At 51.6% G+C, this 24,377-nt stretch overlaps 1 protein-coding gene across 1 annotated transcript in view; it reads left to right on the top strand.

The window, feature by feature from the left end:
• Positions 1-12,263, top strand: part of EIF2B3 (eukaryotic translation initiation factor 2B subunit gamma) — a 98,908-nt gene extending 86,645 nt beyond the window's left edge. Inside the window, exons 10-11 of the mRNA XM_064428702.1 lie at positions 1,531-1,634; positions 12,041-12,263. Coding sequence (XP_064284772.1) covers positions 1,531-1,634; positions 12,041-12,093 — 157 coding nt within the window. The 3' untranslated portion in view covers positions 12,094-12,263. The remainder of the gene's footprint in view (positions 1-1,530; positions 1,635-12,040) is intronic.
• Positions 12,264-24,377: the final 12,114 nt, after the last annotated feature.

The raw sequence follows: 24,377 nt of genomic DNA, 5'->3' as shown, positions 1-24,377 counted from the left end.
GGTCTGGAGTGAGGATCGATGTTTCACACTTCTGAGGACCTCAGCTGACTAGTGCTCCATTCAATACAGAATTGAGGCTCAGGGCTTTGACCTGATACCAAAACTCCTCTGTTAATTCAGACTCCAGGCTAACAGTTCTGTCCACGAGCCAGCTTGATGGTTCACCACAGCCATGCTTCACCAGTGCAGGGAGTAGTGGTGGTGCCCATAACCAAGGTGGGGAATGGCTGCAGGTCATTAAACTGTGCAACTCACTGTGCAGAAGGTCATTGAAGCCAAAAACTTCTGGTTTTGGCAGAGATGTCGGACTGATAATATTCACAGTTACTGTAATTAATATTGACAGAAATACTGGGAAGCAATATGAGATGCTGTGGTTCACAGTAGGATTAGTATTGGGTTATCTAGGGGGAGTAGATTACCTGCATCTCTCCAGGGTTATAGATCTCATTTATACCCTCTTCCCAATCAGCTGCTTTTGATGAGTGTCAGTATTTTTAAATACATCTTAGCTGCGTTTTCTGTCCTTCAATGACTCCTGTCTACCTTTGCACATGTGAAAATAAGTAAAGAAATAATTTGATTCACAGCTATTTTCTTCTCTGTAGCTTTGAAAGAAATTCCATTTAATGCTATTTAACGTGACGCATCGTGCTGAGGGAGTAGCATTTCAGGACACATCACAGACACTAGTTAAGATTGACAAGTTCCAGCTTACTGGAAGAAGGGGCTCAGAGAAATCACTAACTCAGAAACTCTCAGCAGAGGAGTTAGAAACCCAGCAGTTGGACTCTGAACTCCTTTCCTCTCTGGACAGTGGGATTGGCAGATTTGACAGCTGATTATTACAGATTCAAATACATTTTGGAATAAGGTGGCTTTTGTTAAAATTCCATCCTGTGTAGTATTTCAGACTAGTGGTGTCAAAGGCAACGTGAACATGAAGATACCCAAGGCAAGTAGTGTAGGTCTAGTGTGGGTTTCATTGGTTTAGTACTGCAGAATAATTATGTTTGGGTGCTTGAATGTAACATGAACAAAGCCAACCAGCTGAGCTATTGATCTGCCCCTTCTCTCCACCTTTTCTTAGTGCCTGGCAAGTTAGAATGCATAAAACTGCTCAGCAAAATTTGCAGAGAAAGACTGTGCTGCTGCTCCTGTTTTTAGCTGGGGAGCTGAACAGAGAAGCCACCCCTGCAGTTACCCAGACTGTCTGTGGAAAATACAAGACTTGATCCAGGTCCCAAGTCTTTATTTATTCAGTTAAGTGTTTATTCTGTTGAGGAAATGTAGAGGAAAGCTGTTCTAACAGGAGGTAAAACTGCAAAACTCTTTTTTGCAAAGCCAATCTGACACCTGGCATTTAAATTTTTCCAGCAACTGGGTATGAGGATCAAGAGAAGAATGGAGTTTTTGAGAAAGGAGCTGAACTGAACCTACTTACAGGGTCATTAGATATTCCAGTGGATACCTTTTTTTTGTATCTGTCATTTAAATTATTTTCTTGCTTTGCTTGTGTTTATGTTGTAGGTGCTGTCTTCAGGGCAGTGTTATTTGTCATAATGCTGTGATAGAGAAGGGTGCAGACATCAAGGACTGTTTGATTGGAAGTGATCAGAGGCTGGAAACCAAAGGTAAGTACAAAAGCTGTATTTACTGTGCATTTGTCATCATTTTCAGAACTTTTTCCCTGAGATTTTACTCCTATTTCTTCATGAAGTGATGGTAAACTGTGGCAGCTCTACAGTGGGGTGTCCTATAATATCAGGATTTTTTTTCATGGAAAGTACAGCTTCTTGGCATAAGTTCAGTGGTTTTCTCCTCTGAAGTTGGCAGCAAAGCTCTGTTGTTCTTATAAAGAACAAGACTGGGTGCTGAGACAGTCTTTTCCCAGAGACCACAATTAGATCAGCTGAGGTTGTCCTCAGCAGAAGGAGCCATTATTTTGATTAGTAATCTTTGTCAGTGACAGGGGCAAAGCAGTAAAATCTATTGAACACACAAACATCCTTTCTGGAGATGCTCCTAATCCACAGTGCCAGTGTGCTCCCATTCACTTTGCTCCAAGCAAAAACTTGAGGTGGAGCATCTTATTAGGACCTGCTGTGCTCAATATGAAGTACCAGGGCAGCTATGTTCAGATCTGCTTTACTGCCATGAAGTACTATTTTGAGGCTTCAGAAAGGATCCAGCTACGTGGCCCTCATTTCTACAAAGTTCAGCCATCCAGTGGGAGTGCTCGTGGTGAGGGCTCGGTGGTAACCGCATGAGTGGAACTGTTGATTTCCTGCCCTAAGAGATAATGGGCAGGAAATGGCTGTTTCAGTGACTGCATCCCAAGCAGAGGCTTTTTAATGAATATTTATGGTTGGGGTTTGGCAGATCCTTGCTCCAGTGTGTAGACCGAGGACAAAAGTGAGTTCCTTTGCAGGCTTCATGTGAAGTTATTTAGTCAGATCAGGATTTATTTGCTTGCTTTGTCTTTGTGGGTGGATTCCCAATTCTAAGTGTCTTGATACAGAGCAGGGTTTGAACTTAATGTAGTATAGCACAACCTGTTGTCAGCTTCAATGACAAATTTTCCTTAAATTGAAACTAAAAGTACAAAGGACTCATAAAACTTTTGATTGATCTTGCAGTTGCAAGTCTCTGATGCTGTAGGTAACACAGTGAGTTCACTGTGGTCTTGGTCTCTGTGTGGCTGTGTCTGTTCATAGCTTTGCACAACACACCAGTCTGAATCAGTGTCCTTTGTGGGGTTCATTGCCTGCTGTCATAGAATCATTTAGGTTGGAAAAGTCCTTTTCATATTATCAAGTCTGACTATAAACCTAACGCTGCCAAGTCTGCCATTAAACCATGTCCCTAAAGGCTGCATCTACACATCTGCATGAAACACCAGGAGAGAAGAACTGGGTCATGTTTGATTGTTAGCCTGCAGTGTGAACTATGAGGACACAGGGTACAGATTTAACCTATATTTTAGGAAACAGGAATATATTTGATTTCTTTAGTAGATGATACCAAACAGAAATATCACCCTTTGACCTTGATCATAACCACTTTGGAAGTATGATCCAGGGTGCAAATCCTAGTCTGGTTGATTGTAGTAGAAAAACTGGTCTTTGTTCTTGATTGTCCTTGTCATCCTTGTCTGAATATTTTTTAGGGTCTGTAGATGTATTTGCAGAGAGAGTAACAGAGCTGTACCCATGGATCATTTGCCTATTCTTGAGAGTGTACTGCTCCCCTCCCCAAAGTTTAAACCCACTTCTTGGGTTAACTAGAGGCTGGGGGCCCTCTAGTTAAACTGTTTAGAAATGTATGATTGACATTAGCAGAGACATATTCAGGTAGATTATAAATACACCATTATGCTGAGCAAGAAAAAATAGTAAATCCATTCATTTTCCTGCCTCAGTTTCCTAACCATTCTAGAATTTCCTTGGGCTGGGGGTCAGGTTTGCCTTGGTGGTCTGGGATCTGTCTGTGAAGTTCATGACTTACTTCCTGCACCATGGAGTCTTTCCAGCCCAGCATGTCTCTTCTGACCTTGACTGATCCCATAGTAGACTGGGTCTTCTCTTTTTCGCTGTGAAATCATGTCATGACTTCCTTTCCCCTGCCCAAGACTTCCTGTATCTTGTGCCAAGCTTTTGGTGAGGCCCTGTGAGTCTGTTTCCATATTCCATCAAGACTTTGGCTGTGTTTTTCTGTTTGGTAACTTTTCCTTCTTCAAATTTGAGCTTCCATGGCCGGGTAAAGAAAAAACCTAATTCTCTTGGGTAGGAGCCACCTTTTCTTGCAAGCTGATCACCCTTCAGCAGACATAAGCAGTAGCTGCTGGCTGCTGACCCTAGTCTGGAAGTTACACATTCCAGTTTCTGGGAGTAGAAACCTCCTCAGCAAAACTCCATACACCTTCCCAGAAACATTAAAAAAATAAAAATATAGCAGTCCCTTATTCCAGAACATCAGCCAGGATTCATCAAAGGTAGAAATATCCCTGAATCATCCTATACAGCCCCAGGCAGATCCCACAGCTGACTTTATTGCAGAACTGGCTCTATGCTCCCTGCTCTACCATGTGAGTCCTGGCCACACTGCCCAGGCAGCTTGGGGTACAAGAGCTCTTTGAGCCAGTGGTGCACTGACCTCCTTTCATAAAATGAATTCCAGTCCCATGCAAGGAGGATGGCAGGAGAACAGCTACCACAAATGATAGGCAAACGTAACTTAAACCAGCTCTCATCCTTCTCCTTCTGCAGAATAATACGGGTATATTTAGGGTGGTCCAAGTGGTACAGCTGGGAGTAATGGGATTGAATTAAACACAATTTAGGTTGGCTATCTGGAGCATTTTCCTAACGATGTGGTCTGGTAGGCTGTGGGATAATCTCCCTGGGGACATGGTGGGAGACCTCATCTTAATAATGGGCTTGGCAAATCTCTTGACACCTAAATAGAGGGAACACTCCACCACTGGTTACAGGGGTGGATCAGAGGCAACCTGGTTCTTTCAAACTAAAGAGAAAACTGGAGACACAGGAGTGCAGGTAACTGTCAGCAGTGTCATCCCAGTCCTGCGTTGACTTCTGCCCTGTCACAGCACTGGCCAGAGACAGTATTTTTAAATGTATCTGTTGAAGTCAAGATACGGAGTTTTATTTAACTTCTGGATTTGCAAGCCGTGTCTCCTGAGAGCCCTGCTATTCTCCTACTGCTTTTATTACCATGCCTTGGAAGCATCCACTTTCCTTCCTCTTTGATACTGAAAGGAATTTGCTAGCAGAGAATTAACAGATGGGCTTTGTGAAAGCTACCTCACCAGGTAGCAGTTTGAGAAACATGTTGTTACCTAAAAAAAAGACAGTAATTCTTAGAGGAATAGGAAATGGCAGACAGCATTCTGAAAGAACATCATTGCACAGAGCATTCAATCACTGTTTTGAAGACAGTTATTAAGATTACACTGCAGCCTTTTTGGTAAACCTGGTTTTAAAAAGGAGCTCAAAAGCAGCATGTGCTCAGTGAAGTAGGACTAGAGAGAGGGAGTGCTGGTGATGGGCCAGTTGAGGAGTCAGATGAGTACAGGAGTCACTAAGTACAGCTCCCAAAGGAATCTCTCAGCCAGATTCAGCAGGGAGAGCGTTGTACATCTGGTATCAGTTAGCCAGGAGCAAGCATATATGGTAAAGCAGCCTAACCCTTCTTCAAGGTAAAGTGGCCTAACCTTTCTTCAAAGCAACACCAGGAACAGAAGCAGTAAACATTCAAACAAAAACTAGCAAAATTGGTATAAAATTCACTACCTTATCCCTTGCTTTCATCTCTGTTGGCATTGGGGCAGGGATATTTTTTTCCAGCATCAGACATGGGGCTCCAGCTAGATGTGTGTCCTACCTGATCCTGACTCTGCTTCACAGCTCTCCACTATGGCTCTGTCCCAGCACCAGGCTCACCCCAATCCTAGCCTTCTCTTTGGTATTTCTCCTGGTCTTTCTCCCACAGAGACTTTTGTTTTTCTCTCTTACTTGGTTATTCCCAGACACCCACCTGACACCTCCTCTGGTCTGACCATAGCTGCTATTTCCAGTCCCCTTGCCTAACAATCCCATGCTCCTTTTTTCATCTAGCATTCATTCCCTAACTGCTTTCAGTTGGACTCTATCCCTTTCTCTCATGCCCAGGCAGGCTCATACTGGGCATAGGAGGGGTGTGATTCTGATTCTGTGCCAAGTGCTCCACTGGTCCATCCAGCTTGGAGGAAGCCCTGCCTTCCTCCTGCACTTCCATGGTCAAGAGTGCTCACTGCAGTCTCTGGAGCTTTTAGCTGTCCTCCTGAGAACACGTGCAAACTTCAGATTTTTTTCAAAGGCTTATCACATAGCCAAAACTGTGTGGTTTCTCACAAGAAGAGAAAAAGGCACATATCCAGTAAGGACTGGCTCCCGTTTCCAATCATTTTCCAAGTCCTGTTCCAAGCTTGGAGTCCCAGGACTTCTCAATGAAACAGAATAAGATTGTTTTATTTTAATGAGGGCCAAAGAGCACATTTTTCTCTAATGTCATCCTCTGAAGGCAGGTACATTTTATGAAGCCTTCACATGTGAATGGTTCCCTGCTTGTGAGGAGGCTTCACATGAGCCAAGATTTAACAGGATAGGGACAGAAAGGAGCTGAGAGACTTTCTGATGCTCTCACTGCATTCAAGTAAGGGCAAGCATGTGCTCTTGCAAGATGCTGAGTACCTCCTGGTGCAGCCTTCAGGAACTGAAAACACTTAGCACGACACAGGGTTGGGATCAGAAGGCATGCTGCTGTGCAGATGGGAGTTAGGAAAGCTCATGAAGAACAGACACAGACTAAACAGTGCACACATGTATATTGTGCACGGGGGTGCAAAATGAGCTGGAGGTGATGTAGGAATGGTGTGAATTTATAGCAAAACTGAGAGATTGGTAAGATTTCTCCCTAAAGTAGTTTAACTACTGAACGCCCATGACAAAGATACTGTTGGCAGTTAAAACAGGCATCTCTTAAATGGTTGACATTTTTGTTGCAGTGACTATATTGCTAACTAATCCTAATAAGCCTTCTTTCCAAGTTTTATAAAAATGGTTTATGAGTTCTGGCCTGAGCAGTGGCGCAAAGCTTCCTTAGAATATCCATCCAGCAATGCTTTGTCCTCTCTTCTGCTGCTGGGGACTGCCACACTTGTGCATACTGTCATTCCCAGCCAGGGAAGTTCAGGCTTCCTGAGTGAGCGGGTTAAATGTGCTGCCACATTCACAGCATGCTGATATTGAAGTCTACCCAGAAGGCAGCAGTTCATAACCTTGTGGAAATATTTTTACATGCTGCACGCAGAGAAAATAACTACTTCTGCTCTGGTAGAGCTCAGGCACATGAAAGAGCCAGGAAGAACACCCCAATGGATGCTGAGAAAGGAAGAGGACTTGTGTCCAGTGCTGCAGGCAAATATGGCACCTCTGCCATCATATCAGGAAGTTAAGATGTGGACAGTCAGACTGCTGCTTTGAGATCCCTGCTTGCGTTTGCTGTGAGGGAGTGATAGCCCATGGGAGCACTGATGGATGTAATCCAGTCCCTTCTCACACACTTTGCTAGGACTCTGTCCCAGTATGAGGACTTCAAGCATGTCCCTCTCCCCAAGGAGCTTGCTATCTTAGGCTCATCCCGAGCTCCAAGTCTCCTTTTCCCTTTACTAACTTTTCTTCTAAGACACTGTGTGATCACTTCCCCGTACAGCTCTGTCCTCTACCTTCACTCCCTCAATGTATCTGCTCCAAACCACAGTAAAGTCATCTCTCATTGGGCTAAATCACTCTTACCTTCACACTCTCAAGACACATCTAGTCCCCAGAAGGGTTTGAGAGCAAAAGGATTCATTCTGGCTGAACTATGAAAAAAATCCTCAGCTGAACCGTGGGGCCACCAGCACTGAGAACTGGTGGTTGTTGGATGTAAGGCAGAAGTAAGATCTGTGCTGCCTGTTTGTTCTGTGGGCTGGAGGCCCCAGCTGTGGGCCAGAACTGATCTGCCTGAAGCTACCACCAACCCCCCGGGGTGAGCTGCACATCCCTCATTCCCTGCATAAAGGAATCCTGGGAGCAGCTGGAACACTCAGCTCATGAGGATCATCGCTGCTGGGGACCAATGGGCCCATGTGATGCCTGCACATTGGGGCTGACCTGGCACTTGGGAGAAATTGTGAGACACGCCTGGCCTTTGGGGCCACAGTGTGGTCACCCTGGTCTCCAGTGATCATGTAAGTAAAGCTTGGCTGAGGAGAGAACAGGCCTTGACTGGAAAGTCCCACTGCTCTGTAAACACAAACAAATCAGCCCCCATCACCTGCTTCCCTTCTTTATCTGTACATGTAATTTAAAACACCCTCCAGCCTCCCAAAGTCAAGCTTCAGCTGCTTCCCATCCCCTTAAGCCCCTTTAGTTCCTCTCCCCCCCCTAACCTGGCTGCTTTTCCAGAGCCAACCATCACTGCAGAGACAAGTTGCTCTTCTCTCCCACTCTCTGATCCTTTCTGTCCTGGGTGAATGTGGTGGGAACCACCCACAGCGTGTTTTCGTGCATGCGTTTCTGCAGCCACCCCTCCCCCCCACCTAGTTTTTTAAGTTAAACTATCTCTTGCTTTAAAGAGAGCAAATACACAGCAGTGGCTTTCATCACTGCTGTATAATAGAGCAGTAATTCTGTGCCAGGGACTGTTTTCTATTTTATTTTAAAGGGTTTATAAAACAGTGTATGTAATTGAGTGAGTAAACTGAACGTTTTCTGGAGCCCCTGAGGGCTGAAACTTCGTGGTGGTCCTGGGCCTAGGCCCTAACCCTTTTTTTTCCTCTCTTTTTTTTTTCCTCCCTTTCCCCTCCTTCCCCTCCTCCTTTACAACCCAGCGTTGCCACCAGCAGCAGCAGCAGCAATCTGTCTGGGGCTAATTGAGCAAACAACAAGGAGATGCTTTCACATGGCTTTTAAAGGAATGCTCCGGCATCCCCTTTCTGTGAGTGGCTTGGCAGGAACCTGCCAGGAAGGCTGGGGAGCGCTGGGTCCCCGGCCCCCAGCCTGCTGCTGGGGTTTGTGCTGGGCTGCGCAGTCATTTCCGCCCCTCTGTTTATTTGCATTACAATTTGTTTTTAGCCAAGCACCAAAAGCTGCTCTGCTCTCTAGCTCGCCTTGTGCGTATGTTTTTAAGGGGCTAGTGTACAGTATGTGTAAACAAATGTCTTCCCAAGCAGGAATGCATATATAACGAGTGACAGGTTTTTGATTTACACTCAGTAAAGTCTCCGTGGACACTCGGTTCAAGCACCCAGGCAGACTTCAGGCTGGGCTGCGTCAGCAAGTTGAAGCAAAGTGCTAATCAGGAGGTTGAATGTGTTGATCAGCTCTGGATTTGCTTAGCACCAGATGCTCCCAATCTGAGAAGATCTAGTTGAACATGATTTAAGGTTGAAGAGTCCAACTCTTAAGGCTTTCTCAAAGTCCTTTCTCTAATCTGTCTTCTTTCTCTGTGGGCTGAATGTGTCTGTAACCCTGCCAGTGTCAGATAAAAGGCAGCCTGGTAAGAAATCCGTAATGGGGAGCTGGGGAAGGAGAAAGGGAGCTGAACAGCAAAGCATGTGAGGTACTTCTCCCTCCTCCCCCAGAGTTTCAGGCAGAGTTTCTGCGGGAACTGAGCTTGCTGGTACCAGCCAGAGCCACTGGCAACTGGCAGCCACGTCTGATAATGAAACACTATCCACAGCTCAGCTCTCTGGCACACACACTGGAGTCTGAATTCCCTTCACTCTTCAAGAAGGGCTTTGGGAATGGAAGAGGGAAGCAGGGTGAATCCTTATCTGCCTTCCACATCCCCTTGGGGTGCGGCATGGGGCTTTGTTTCTAGCAAAACCATTCCCTTTATCGCTTAAAAACTTTCTCGCAGATTTTAGGCAGGCAGATTCATGTGTTTTCTTTAAGCCTTTACAAGAAGAAATCAGTTTGGTGATTTCATGTGAGTCTGAGGTAGCAGTGACATACCATGTGTGCCCACTTTGAGGAATCTGGGCCACAGGGATCAAGGAGGAGATGAAACAGGCAGAGGAATGAGAGATGAGGGAATGCAGGCTCCAATTTCCCATGCAGCTTCGGCTGCTTAAGCTCCCTAAACTCACTGCTGCCTCAGTTTCCCCATCTGTAAAACAGAAATGCTCTTACTCACCCATTCTCAAAAAGCATTTTGAACTCATCAATGCAAGACACCATAAGGCTGCTGCATGCATGTCAGTGCAAAATACAAACAGTCTGTACCACCTCTGCAGCAAGGTATGTGACAGGACCCATCCCAGCTCTGCACGTTTAGGACCGTGGAGGATGCTGTCTGAAATGAAGCAAGAAGTTCCTTATTAAAAAGTATTGCTACAGATAACCTATATATAGAACCATAAATTGACATGGCTCTCTATAAGCCTAGATGAAGGCATGTTTAATCTGCAGAGGCATAATATAATTACTCTCACTGGATGGTAGCCAGGGTCTTATTCACATCATAGAAATCAACATGATAGATAGTCTGCTTGGAGGAGGTTCAGGAATGGAGTCACAGGAGTTGCTACAGGGCCTGTTGAGATATATTGGGAAAGTTGTTGGGGGTGAGGAATGTTATAGCAAGAAATGCTGCAGGTTGGATTCGAGGTGCCTTGGCAAGGCTGTGTGGGGTCCAGGACGGGAGGAGAGAGGCGCTGAAGGCTGGACTTGGGGCTATTGGCAAGAGCCATCCTGGAGAAGTTGTGTGGTGCTACCTACATCATGCTTGCACCTGGCACTTGTACAGTCAGCCCCTCATTTTCCTGAGCATTGCATCCACCTCTGCTCATCCTGCTCAAAATGCTGGAGATTGAGCTCCAGGATGTTAATGTGAAGCTCCAGGACTAATTACCAGTTTACAATAAATACCCGGAGCAAAGAGCTAAATGTCTCAATCTGATGCTGCAGGTGAGAAGCAGCCCCTTGGTCTCCTTATTTTAGCCTTCACAAAGGGTCTCTGAAGAAAGTGGTGTGTCTCTCAGGCTGTGAGAAGATTGCATATGATCCACATGGTTGTGGGGCTGAGGTTGTAGTGAGAAATTACCTTGCCGCAGTGCAGAAGGTTATAGAGCAGAGTTTGATCAAACCTTTACTGGAGCAATGGTTCGCATGGTACAAAGGTTGCATCTTGAATTTTAAACCAAGGGAAGCACCATGTTGGCCCAGCCACTTTGGGAATTGCCAGGAATTTCTTCCTTTAGCCAAAGATGGCATATTTGTTGTTTTCCAGCAATCTTGCAAGATCCACTCCCCTGAGGGGAGGAGTTTTAGGTAGGGAAATAAAACACAACTCATCATTTCAATCATCCTTGGCTATCTACCCCCACTGCTGTGTAAGGTGTGGGAAGCACCAGAGCCTCCACTGGTGTATCCCAGCCCCTCACAGGCCTTGACACTTATCCCGGGCTCCAGAGACAATTGTTGTTCCTAATTGCAGGAGCTGAGATGAAGAGCCTAGGGGCATGGGACGCATCACCTGAGCTCTACCTGAATAGATGTCCAGCTCCTGGAGAGCAGTTCAGATTCGCCACCTCCCCCACAGTACCCTGAGGACACCCACTTTGAGCACACCAGCTTTGTGTCATGCTCTGAGGCCACATGCTTGAGTTTTTTAGGCACTGGGCTTTCAGTTGCGTGTTTTTATTATTTTGGCTTTATTTGCAGTCCTTCCCTGACAAGCTGCTTTTGCATTTTAAAGGGAAGGTTCTTTCAGTACAGTGCATTAACAGTACTGGGGCAGGGACTGGCACATTAATGTGTCCACTGGGGCTGTGCAAAGCTCCTGGGAACAGGCAAAGGAGAGACCTTGCAGAAATTGCCCCTCCAACAAATTTGCTCCACAAGAGGGTCAAGTTTAAATAACAAAAAAAAAGGAAAAAAAGAAAAAAGAAAATAAAACACTAAAAAATTCTTGTTTTTAAGCTGCCAGGGCTGAGTTGAGATTGCTGAGAGGATCTGACACTGCCTCAGTGATGGCCCCCTGGTGCTGAGCAGCCCTTTTCCCCCCAGCATCCAAGCAGTTTGGGGTAGACAGTGCTCTTTAGGGCCAGGGTGGATTACTGATCTTTAATTTTATGTCTAATCTCCATGTTAGATGTTGATGGTTCCTTGCCTTGACCTAGGTGTACACCTGTCAGTAGCAGCTGTGACTTCCGCAGGGCCTCTCTTGTTTATTAGTGACACATACATGTGAAAACTCTCATTAGAGAAATCTCCTGATGTTTAGTCAGTTGTTTAGGCTTTCACCATGTGTGTGGGATACTGTCGGAGAAATGCTGTCGGATACTGTTGGAGAGACGATTCAGCAAATCTGTTTGAGTTCCCCAGAATCTGCTTTTCTCATTTGTTTTAAAGTTGGAGATTTGAAAAATGCAAGGTCCGAAGTTCTGCTGCAAAACTCAATTGCTCTTCTTTTCCTCCCTCTCTCTTTTCAGCCAAACATGTTAATGAAGTCATTGTGGGCACCGAACAGCTGATGGAGATATAACCCCGAGTAGCTTTTAAAGATGATTTTATGGAAGCCAGCAGCAGAACCAGATGTTCCAGCATCGTAAGATCATCCGTACAGATCAGTACTGGCATGGTTTACCCTGTCATTGCTCCTTTCCTGTTCAGCTTTATATTTATGTCTTAATAAAGAAGGATTTGCAGCGCGGAGTGTCCGTGGGCCCCTCCCCCCTCATTGGGATGCGCGGGTTTGTGCCGGGTTATATCGGTCCCTGCGCCCGGCCAGCGCACTGTACTTTTCCAGCAGAACCGGGAGCGGGGACCACACAGACTGTGCCCACTCCAAAGAATGACTTAGCCGCCCTCCCTGCGGTGTAAATCACGTCCCTGCAGTCCTGCACCACCGTCCCTGAGCCTGGGAGAAACTGCTCAGGATGCTGCTCGTGCATCTCATCAACACAGCGGGCAGACAGTGAGAACAGCGGCCGTGCCGGCTGCTCTTTGCAGCCCGGCAGCTTCCCCAGCCTCCTCCTCCTCCTCACTGCCTCTCATGATGCTGCCCCACAGCACAAAAGTGTTTAATCTTTGCCTCTTCTCCTCTGTAATGCAGAGTTTGGCACCCATTTCCATCAGGGCTGAGTTTGGTCTGATACTTTGAAATTCTGCCCAAGAGCAAGTATGTGAGAGCTGGTGGACATGAAGGAGGCATGAGGTGTAAACAGTGGGTACTCCCTGCCTTATTTTGATGGTTCTTCCTGTCAGTCCACTGTTCCTAATCCCAGACAAGAGGTCTCTCCCCACACTTGGATGATCTGTGGATGACTGTACCTATGTCTCTGAGATGAGTCGCTCATGTTAATGTGAAACGCACAGCCTTGTGGTCAGGGCCTGTGCCAGGATTGTAAAGCACCTGGATGGGATTGAAACACAAGCTGTTCTTTAATGTTTATAAATTGGACACAAGTTCCTACCTTAAAGCTGTTTATTAGAATGTAGTAGGATTGAACGGGACATTTATCTGCCCCTGGCAGTTTGACATCCAGAGGTGCTTACAGCAACTGGCGGGGATGGTATTTCATTAGCTGAAGTGATAAATGTTAAATGTGTGCTTCATGGGCATCTGTGACCCCTGAGGAGAGTTACCATTTCCTAGTTAATTTGACAGGAGAGAGATTATAATCCAGACATTCCCTGAGTTTCATAAACAAAGTCCTTTTTCTAAAGGACCAGATTGGAATGGAAACTATGGGTAAGGATGAGCTTCAAGGCCTGTGACAAGCTGCAGAGAAGAAATGCACTGCAGTTCAGCTCCAGCTTCGTGCTGGAGGTTTTGTCTCGTGTATGTGTGCAAACATGTTCCTAAGGTACGAAGCCTTTTTCATCCAAGGATCGCAGAGGTTTTACAGAGGTTAATTAAAGAGAGCTCTTGTCTCTGTGTGCGGCAAGGGAGAGAGGCTCCATTTTGGGTGTGTAGAAACAGAAGCAGAGTGGAGTGTAATTACCTGGCTTTGCATTTTACCAGAAGGCTGGCAAAGCCTTGGGAGGTTTGCAGGGACTTTGACTCGCAGTCCTTTTGCTGAAACACAAAGCCTTCTCCCCCTCTGTTTTTAGGATACATCTTAACTTCTGAAAAGTCTGCATTGCCTTGTTTAGCAGCTACAGCTTTACCTCCTTGTGCCTTAATTATATGTTAAAGTCTCAGTCCTTTTGTTTAGCTAATTTAAGAAGAGGGTGGGGGGCTCTTTACTGTGTCGGTTAGAATTTAGCATTAATTTAGTGTTCTCTGACACTTGAAAACCTGGCTAGGATTTGAGGCATTTTCTTTTCCTTTTCGCCTTTTACGACCTGCAGGTGTTTGGTGTGAGATAAAAGTAGATCCCAAAGTGAGATTTCACAGCACAAATTATCAAAGTGAAGATTCACTCTTGATGTAGTCTACGTGTGTGGCAGTAATTATGAAAAATAGTTCGGGATAATAGGGCCTTCAGGAATCCCAAGACAGGCACTGGGAGGTTAACCCTTCCTCATCTAACCTGGCCTCCACGCTGCTGTCATCATCAGGTGAGCATGCGATGGGTTGGGTCAGGCAACTTCACAAACCAAGTGATGTTAGAGTCACTGAGAAAACTGGGGAGGCGACTGAGGACATGAAGTTCTGTTCCCAGGTAGTTTTGGATGTGACTGTTTGGTCCCAGGTCACAGGCATTCTGAAAGGTGTTACTGGTACAGGCTAGGCTGCTCACCAACTTTGAGGAATGGGGCACCTCTCAGGCACAAATAAGCTGCTCTGGCACACCCAGGCAGCTGAGCATTACAGCTCATGCCCATCACGGTGTTACTGGCATCGAAGTGGTGCTATATAGGCAATATTTCTCTGAAGGAGATGAAAATTCTCCAGCTCAGTAGGCGCTGACTCTTTCTGGACAGACTTGTCCTGAACACTTCTTTGGCACATGTAACACCAGAGTTGCTGTGAAAATGTTCTTGCAGTGGCTCATCACGTGCTGGATCTGCATGGGGTAAAGCAGAGGTTTGCCTTGATGGCCAGCAGGACCTCTGGCTTGTGGTTTTCCCTGAGTGGTGTCTTGCCAGCTGCTTCCAAAAGGCTTTTCTTGTGACCAGGGCAGGAGGGTTGGTGTGTGTGCACACCTGGCCACACTTCTTCCTGTGGGTCCTGCCCCGCTGGCACACCATGGCAGGGCCACCTGAAGCTCTGTCCCCTCACTCTGGCTCCCATGGGAAGCTGGGTCCAACTGGCAGCAGCTCTGCAGCCAGGTCCTTGCCAGGATTTTTGCAGCCAAGCCCATTTGTAAGACACAAATTTGGGAAGAGCATTTGTTGGGCAGTTGCAGACACCCAGAGGCGTGGCTCACCTCCCTCAGCAGTTCATGTTTGCTTTTGTAGGTGGCTGTTGGGGTCTCTCGAGAAGCAGCAGCTCATCTGATCCCTTCTGCAGTCAAACCAAAGCAGATGGCTCCCATCTTCCTGGCAGCCCTGGAAGAGAGCCACATGAGGTGAAGACAAACAGGCAGCCATTCCCAGGAATGGTGGGCTTCCCACCCCCATGGCATTCAAATGGACACAAAAACTTCACATCTAGCTCTGATCTTGCTTTTAGGACAATTTTTTGGCTTGTGGGCAGGAAGGGGAGAGCAGCAGAGCCTGAGCAGTCATATGGTCTCAGGTACAGAGGTCTGGCTCCTCCAGTCACCTATCCAGGTGACACTGTGTGTGCAGCCCTAGCAGTAGGACTCTCCTGAACCTCTCAGGGTTGGGATCAAAAGGACTTGACAATCTTTTACTGCCTTCAGTCTCCAACGCTGATTGTGCAGAGCCATGCTCCTGCTGGCTTCCTTGCTGGTTTCTGCACCCCACTGTCCTTCCTCTGGCTGCCTGGGAAGAGTGCTTTTCATCGTGCCCCTGGCCATCCTTTGGACTTCACTGGTCCAGAGATGAGAATTTTCCTAGTAAAACCCCACAGGTCTGGGGAGCACCATTGTTTTCCAGTGGTGCCTTACTGCCTTCACGTTGGCCCAAGTCCCCAGTGAGGGCCAGCAGTGACTGCTGTGGTCCTGCCCAAGGCAGAGTGAGATGAAGCCCCACGTGGGGCTCGCAGAGGAGCCGCCTGTGCCGGCAGCAGTGGTGTGACAGACGCACGTTGCACAGTGTGTGGTGTAATCCAGCCCCAGGACACCGCAGTGCCGCCCTCCCGTCACACACAGCCACTCCTGTGGCCTTTGGCTATCTGTTTGAAAGGATTGATTATTGCAGCGGGCAGCTGGGGCTGGGGCCTTTGGCATTGCAGGCTGCCCACTGTGCCCCGACCTGGCGCGTCCCAGAGCCATGGGTGAGCACAGAGCACGGGGCCCTTCTCACTGGCCACCTGCAGAGTTAATTTGGGGATGTGGAGATGCCCTGACCAGCACCCAGCACCCCCCAGGCCCTGCCCCAGCACCTCTGCAGCAGCCTGCCCACCGAGGCTCACTCCCTCTCAGCCAGGAGGCTGATTCTGGATCCTGTCGGTTTTCACTCCATCTCCCAGGAGCCAAGGTCCACAGCCGCGCCTGTGCCTCCCAGACGGGCCGGCAGACGGGAACTTCCTTCCAGGTCCTATAGACAGACATTTTATATACGTTAAAATACGTGTGTATATAAATATGGAAAGCAAGAGCTTGGGAGAGTTTGAGTCTAAATAAACTTGTATGTTTTAGGCTTTTAAAATGCTAATGTTGAATTTCAGGGGATGGGGGACAGCAAGGGGATTGTTGGACTGAGGACCAGGACAGCTGATGAGCTTGGATCAGTGCCTTTACAATTCAAGGGAAAATGGGATAGTTTGCGAAGGAAAAAGGGATTTTCTTGTTTTTGTTTTTAGTAGAAAATAAAAGAAGCTGCCTTCTTATTTGCCTCCCTCCCCCAGCGTCGGAGCAGCAAGCGACTGGTGTTGTATGCATAAGCTATTCCTTTGTGCAACATCTAAATGGTTAATTGTGTTTGAGGAAGATGTACGGGCGAATGGAGGGACCACCCAGCAAGAGACAGACAAGAAAGAGCGATCTCTGAAATGTTTAACCAGAGAGAGAGCAAAGTTGTTTAAAAATATTTAATTTACAACATTCCACACTGCTGATTATAAATCGGCCGTCCAAAAACACTGCTGCGTGCGGGGAGGGATCCAGGCAGCATGAAACAAATTCTTGTGATTGTTTTTCCTATCTTCCTCCCTCCTTTCCTTGGGGAGTTTAACCCTGTGGCAGGATGCGGGTTGCCCCAGGCAGGGAAGGCAGGCTGCTCCCCAGGACTGTGGTCTCCAGTGGAACACCTGCGCCCGGGGCCGGGGTGCAGCCGCCTGCTGGCGCTGGGAGAGTTGGAGGGGATGGTGAGGAGCAACCAAGCAGCTACACTGGCAGTGGTGATGGGTGCGATGGTCAGTGGGTAATGGGCTCACAGCCCCTTCCCTCTGAGCCCCACCCCAGCACCAGGGTTCCCCAAAGCATCCAGCTGTGTTCCCAGACAAGGGAGGCCATGAATCCCCTGGTGAGGGGTTGAGAGACTTGAGGAGGCAAACCTGGCCAGTCTGTGCCATCCTTGCGACGTTGCTCACCATGGTGATGATGGTGCCTGCTATTTGGGTTGGCAGCTTGGCCATGTCACCCAGCCATTTCCAGCGGCGCCAGGAGGGACCCAGGCCCTCACAGGGTCATTGAGCAACAGCAACATCTTCCCCTGCTTGGGCCTTTCTGCAAAGGGGGTGGTTGGTGCCGGATGCCGGGAAGAAGGGATTTGGCCGCGCTCTGCTTGCAGCCACTGCTGATCCACAGCTGGCTGTGACGCACCCCGCCGCCCCAGCCATGCTCCCTCCAGGCAAGGGGCTGGGACTGCTCTGTGAGGAGTCCAGTCTGCTCTGGATGGTGGCCAAACCGTCCACTCCATCACCTGGGGATCACTCTTCAATGCTCTCACCATGATGTCCTTTCCAGTCTTCATAGCCCCTATTCTTCCTTTAGCAATAGACTTCTGGGAGAGAAGGCTCCTGGGAATGGCTCTGGGAGACCAGGCAGTGTGCACATGGTGGGGGGCTGCCCCTTGTTCCTCAGCCCTGTCATCATCCACCCTCACGGATGTTGCCTGTGGGGTTGGAGATCTACCATGTCTGGAGAGTGCAGGGGAAGGGAGGAGAGGCACAGCCCCTGGCTGGTGACCCCACGCCACAGAAAGGATCTGAGTGGAGCTGAGGGACAGGAAGGATGCAAGAGGAACAAGAGGAACCAGGATCCAAAAGCAGCGGCTGCTCTCAACAGATCCCTCCTTGGCATCCTCTTGTAGATCCCACCTTGGAGAGCAAAAGCCAGGGTGCTTTCACACGCCTGTTGCCCCAGGATCCCCGGCCACGAAGCTCAGGGGCTTGATCAGCAGGGAGGGCAGGAGTCTCGCCTCTTCCTGGCAAGAAGGGGGCACGGGGAGAGCTGCAGGGCCTTTTTCCGGGGATTGCCACACATTTCCTAAGCCCTCATCAGCCAGGAAGCCTCGCTGGCCACCTGGACACTTCCTCGCGTGCAGCGAGGGCCTGTGACAGCCCGAGGAGCCGGGGTGGGTTTGGCCGCTTGCCCCAGTGGCGAGCTCGGCTCTCAGTGGCTGCACCGCTCCGGGCCCTGCCAGCCCCAGCCGGTGCCGGGAGCGAGAGGGAGACAAAAGAGCTTGTGTCCGCCTGCCAGCAGCCGGCCCCGCCGAGCGGCCGCCCGCCCAATTAAACCGTGCCCGCTTCCCATGCGGCAGGGGCGCCCGGCGGGCTCGCTGGCCCCCTCCCACCACCCACCGGCCCCGGGGGACCACCACCCTGTGGGGCCTCCCCTGCCTGCCTGCAGGCGCCAGCGCTTCCGCAGCCCTGGGCCGGGATGAATACCCTCCCTTGGTCCCCCAGCGAGGGCACCTCCACCGGCTCGTGCTGGGGACGGCTCGCCCCAGCCCCGAACATCTCCTGTTCTCACAGCTTCTCTCCCACCTCGGGGCTCGCAGCACCCGCCAGCGCCAAGCAATGGAGTGCTGAGCATCCCTCCCTGCTCCTGCTACCCCTAAGGAAGGGTTGGATCAGGATGATCCTGGCAGCAGCAAACTCTGCCGCGGCGGGAGCATCCCACACCCCGTCCCGACCCACGGGGCCGGTGTCACATCCACTTAGCTGGCTCCGAAAATCCCTTGCCCTGACACCTTGTTAAATACCCACCAGGGGTCACAGTTCCTGGGATTCTTTTTCCTGCTTTTCCTTTACCCGCTGAGACGTTTCGGTTGGCAGGAGCTCTCCCCCCGCTATTAGGTATCTTTCGGGGAACAAGAAACCTAGATCACTTACAAATTAATTTGGAGTTAAACCTACAGAAAATGAGAAACATGCTGCTTTGCAGGAGAGAGTGCTTGGCCAGCGATCAAGAAAAATACATCCAAACCGCCCGATGCGGTGGCTCGGCCGCGGCCGGGGATGGGGGCTGCGCGCTCAAGGTAGCCGGCAGCTGTGTTCGGGTGCACCTCAGTGGGGCTGAGGCCTTTCCTCCCAGTCAAAAGCGAGAAAAAGGGACTGCCAACTTCCCAGCCTGTGGGAAAGGCTGGCACAGGGTGCAGCACTGCAGCACGGGGGGCTCTGCCTGCTCCAGCAGGATGAGGAGCAGCCACCCCATGGTACAGGGAGACCAGCGTTTCCCCATCACTGCATCCCTGGCGCCACAGCAGCTTGTGCCAGGGCTCATTCCCGAGAGGGGGTAAGCTGCCATGTCCCCTCATCCCACGGCGCCTTGTGTCAGCCCTCCGGCCAGCCAGGTGCCGTTGGACGAGGGAATGCGGAGTGATGCGAGGGATCCTGAGCCTGTGGCAGGCGGGTGGGAGCAGCCCCGTGCCAGGCGCTGCCGGAGGGTCGCGGTGCGCGTTTGGCCGCATTGTGTCTGCTCGCGAGCGGCTGTGCCGGGAGGGGGCCGTGCGGGGGAGGCCGGGGCGGCGGAAGAGCAGTGATAAGATAAAAGGTCTGCTTTCCCATGCCGAGGAGCCGGGGGGGGGAACGCGGGGCGAGCGGCGAGGCCACCCAGGTTTCAAGCACTCGGCCTCGGCGCCTGACCCCGGCACATTCAGAGAGCACTTCCTAAATTTGTCTCCTGTGTTCCTGACTCACAAGCAATTTCCTCACCCATAAAACGGCGTCGGCATGAAAGGACTGGCCGGGACACCAATTACTTGTCACCGTTTTACCACCCCGCTGCTCACCAGTTTGCAGCCCCCGGCAGTGCCTGGCCAAGATCTCCCCCCTCCTCATGGAGCCCCGGGGGGACGTGGCAGCCGGGGTCCCGTGTGCCGGAAGGTTCAGCACAGCAGAGGGATCCCAGCGCCCGGCACCTGACACTGCCCCACGCAGAACCATGCGGCGTCTCCAGTGCTCCTGGGCATCCTGAAGGAATCGCCCAGCCCAGCCTGCAATCAGGGGGACATTAACCATCCCCGGGCCCCTCAACCCTGTACTGGTGTCATCCCTGTGCTGGCACTGGTATTAAAGATGCTTCTATGTGTCTGCATAGAAGGAAGCAAGGCTCCATCATCACAGCTGTGGTGGCACCATGAGCACAGCCAATGGCCCTGACACAAAGCCCACGGATCCACGCTGGCACAGGGCGTTGCCATTCGGGTGTCTCCGTGCCCTGCCTTGTCCCTGCTCCCTGTGCCTCTGTGCCACCTCAGCTGCCTGTCCCTGGTCCCCAGTTGCTCCCGCACTCAGGGGATGTGGAGGGGGACAGACTGGTGCAGAAGGGCACGGAGCTGTGGAGGTCTCAGAAGGGTCTGAGCACAGCCAGGACTCCTGGGGAGCCCTCATCTGCCTCCTGGGAGTGGGGAGCTGTTGTGCAGCTGCGCCTGCAGCCCGACCTTCCCCGGCAGCAGTCACCCACTGTCCCCGCGGAAAATCGCTCCAGCTCCGTGCCGGCACAGGGCGAGCTTTGCCCAGGCCTGGCGAGCGCCACCGCGGCTGCTAAACGGGTTTTATGGTGGGATTTAGAGACTTTTCTGCTGGGTAATTGATTTGCCCAGGCAGTAAAAGATCAAGGCAGGGGCTCAGACGGTGGCTCCCCGCATCTGCCCACCGAGCAGGCCTGGGCACGGGTGGCTCGGGGCACGGCCGGGGCCGGCGGTCCCCAGTGCCACGATGCACACTGCAGGGTGCCACGGCCCCACAGCCATGGCACGGGTGCTTCGGCTCCGTCCAGGAGCTCCCTTGCAGCACACCCCCGCTCGTGCATCCTCGCATCCCCCTCCCCAACCCCACCACAAAACAGCCCCCAAAGGAGACAAAAGGGGCTGTTTGGGGACCTGCCACCTGCTAGTCCCCATCCTACAATACCGCAGTAAAGAGGCACCAAACAAAGGCCTTAAAATCCTAAAGGGGCCCATTCATTAGGGTGACAAAGGGGGAAAGAACTACATTATCATAATTAATCCCGGTGCTGGCGGTGGGTGGCAGGGCTCTCTGTCTTCCAAGGTGGTGTGGGGACGGCCGGTGTCACCACGTCCACACACTATTGTGCGCCGTGGCCTTGCGGGGCTTAGGCGGGTTTTAAGCTCTGTAAACACCACAGGACCCCCGCCACGGCTACCAGGGATGCCGTCCTTCCCCCCGGCCCCTCCCCAGCCCCGGCTGTTTGTCTTCTTGCTGCAGACCCCCCCAAAATCCCAGGGCTGGGATGGGTCCACTATGCCCCCTCGGTGCACCTGCTCCCAAGACCGCTGGGGAGTGGGGAAGAGCTTGGAGCCCCAGGTCCTGCTGGTGGTGCTGGGATGGGGGCTTGCTGTCTGTATTCCATGTTGTATTTACCATGGAGAGTTTCTCCAGGTGTGATGTGCCAGGGACTGCTCAGGCTTCCCCTGGCCACGGAGATGGGGCTTTATCTCTTCCCTATCTTATCCTTATCTGGAGGGATGAGGTGGACTCTGACCTGCGAACCAGCTGTTGGTTGTTCCCTGCTGTTTGGGAGGCAGAGGGAAACTGAGGCACGGTGTGGCACCCAGCGATGCATGGGCGTTTTGAGGGATGTTAACACCCAACCTCCAATCCCCTCTGGTGGATTCTGCCTCCCTTCTCCATCCCTTGCGACACATCATGCCTTGGGACACACATGGTACTGGCTGGGGCTGGGGACACACTGACACTCCCTGTCCATCTGTGGGGCCTTCCTGCGCCCCCAGCTCTGGGTGCTGTGCAGCCCTGGGGTCCCTGGAGCCTGTGCCTGGCTCCGGGCCGTGGCCGGCGGGCTGTGCCGGTGGTTGGGAGAGCACCATCTGGTTTCCAGCTAACTAACGCCCGGCGCTGGCTCCCGGCAGAGGAGTTGCTGCTGCGGCGGCGGCTGTTTACAGCGTGCTGAGGCTCTGGCATGTCCCTGCCAAGTCCCCTCTGCTTCTCCCCCCGGCCATGGGGCTCTGGGGCTGCATGGTGGCCGTGCAAAGCTCAGTTCCACGCCCCAGCCTCTGCCCAGTCTCTGCTTGCCCGGAGGATGCTGCTGCCCGCCGCGGCTGCTGTCCCGGGCTGCCCTTCCTGAGGAGTGCTCGCTGTGGCCGGGCTCCTGCCACGGGGATTTTCACATCTCCTTTGCTCAGCGGGGTGGGACACGCAGCGTGGGGACAGGGTGGACTCTCCGGGCGCTCCATGCTCTCTGTGGGCACTCTGTGGGTGCGGTGCCCTGCCCTTGCCAGCTCCCACCGCATCCTGCCAGCTCACCCCGGCATCTCCCTGCGGCGGGGCCGAGGGTGGGCAGAGCCCCGGGCAGCGCCTGTGCGGGGCTCCCGCCTCGCACCCGCAGCCGCCGCTGCCGCAGAGACACTGCGCAGGGTGGGGGCTGCGCGGAGCCATTTGCCTTTAATTGAATTTATTTGTTACAACCCCAAACAATGTAAAGCAGGCTTCTCCCAGGCTCCAGCTGCCTGCCTGCCCATTAAAATACCATCTAGAACAGCAAATCCCCCCTCCCGCCTTGATATAAAACAGCCGGTCAGCAAGAAGCGGCAGGAGAAGTCGCCCTGCGTGCGAGCTGAGCCCCTGCTCCCCATCCTGCTCCCCATCCTGCTCCCCATCCTGCTCCCCATCCTGCTCCCCAGGGCCGGTGGCCTGCAGGGCTCCCCGTCCCCTTTCGGGTGGCTCTGGGAGAAATAAGTGCCCTGCAGGGAGACTCAAAGCTCCTCTCTGTGGCGGCAGGGCAGGGCAGGCTGAGCCCCGTCCTGCCATTTTCCAGTTGGGTTTTGAATCCTCACTGGCATGGCAGGATCTGGCCCTGTCACTGGTATTGTCACTCCTGTTGCAAATCTTGGGATCCCCAGGCCAGCTGCCCTTCTGCCAAGCCCCATGGCCTCTTGCTGGGGGTGCAAGTCACCGTGATGTGACAGTGCCTCTGGGGCACACAGGTCCTGGGGGCAGCTGGTCCCTGGGGACGACAGTGGCAGTGGGAGGGCAGTGGAACAGGGTGCAGGGTGTGGAGCAGGCAGGGATGCCAGGGCTGATCCTGTCCTGCACGGTGCTCCTGTGGCACAGCACCCTGGTGCCAGCCTGTGGGAGGAAGCTGGTCCTGTAGCACTGGGTGCCCATGTCTAGGAAAACCCCTGGCACCCTAGGATGGGGCAGAGCCAGCCCATCCCCAGCCCCTGGCAGACACTGCGTGGGTCTCCATGGGCCACTCCATGACTTTTCCAGGGACATTAATGACATTTCCCAGGGTGCAGGGCAGAGCTGGGAGAGCTCAGGTGGAAACCAGTGATGACAGATAGGGAGTCGATGGAGACCATGGGGAGGGAGAACCATCCCTGCTGGAAAGGAGGACGACAACTTACATTTTAAATATTAAGTTGCTAAAAAGCTGCAGCTGCCCAGCGGTAGTGCGGGTCCACCGGGAAAGGGAATGGTGGAGCTGTTAATAGCAATCAGGCTGCAGAAGTGCTGAATAGCCGTTTCCCTTCTGTATTTGGGGACACGCCAGATGCTACAGGCCTATCGCTGGACGAGGCAGAAACCCTTTACGTGCCGCCAGGGCCCAGGAGAGCTCGGCAGCAGCAGGCTGGGCTGCTGGGGGCTGTGGCTGGGGAGAAGCTGCCCCAGGCACTCCGTTTATTTATTGGGGTGTCCCCCGTTTTTGGCGAGGGAAACACCAGGTTGAGCATCTTAATCATTGCTCCAAGGGAGTGATGGGGGGATTGCACATGGGTTGGGTGCTGCTCCGTGTTGGCTTACCAACCCCCCTGGTGCCCTCAGCAGCTCCTTGGGGCAGCTTTCCCGGTGGGAGCAGCAGCAGGTCTATCCAATAAAGAACTGAGAAGGGAGTGAAATGAGCAAAGAAACAGTCCTAACCACCCCACAAATTATGGGTGCTATTTATCTCTTTTGCACTTCCTGTGCCCCATGGATGGGGTTTTTGTGCCCCTTACCTCCAGCTCTGGGGTGTTGGGCTTGGCTCCCCATGGCAGGGGATGGGGCAGTGCTTGTGGGTACACCCAAGGAGTGGAGTGTCTCCCTGCCCCCCAGTATGGCCTGGAGGAATATCTGGCCTTTGGGCAGGGCAGCTGGTACTGGGGGTGGGTGGACACCCTGCTTTTGTGGAGAGGGGAAGGAGGGGGTGAATTTTGTTGGGAAAAGGTATTAACTGGGATGCCTGGTCCTTTGGGGGAGAATACCTGGCCCCTGAAGAAGAGGTGCCCATCCCTTGGGATGGCTTTTAGAGAGATGCACAGACTCTGGGAGAGCACTGATTACCCCTTGATACGGCTATAAGGGTGCTGCCAAGCCCTTGGGGGATGGCCACAGTGGGCTGCCTA

Source organism: Passer domesticus, chromosome 7 (genome assembly GCF_036417665.1).
Source record: "Passer domesticus isolate bPasDom1 chromosome 7, bPasDom1.hap1, whole genome shotgun sequence".
In the NCBI taxonomy this organism is placed as follows: Eukaryota; Metazoa; Chordata; class Aves; order Passeriformes; family Passeridae; genus Passer; species Passer domesticus.
This window is presented reverse-complemented; position numbering and strand designations above follow the sequence as displayed.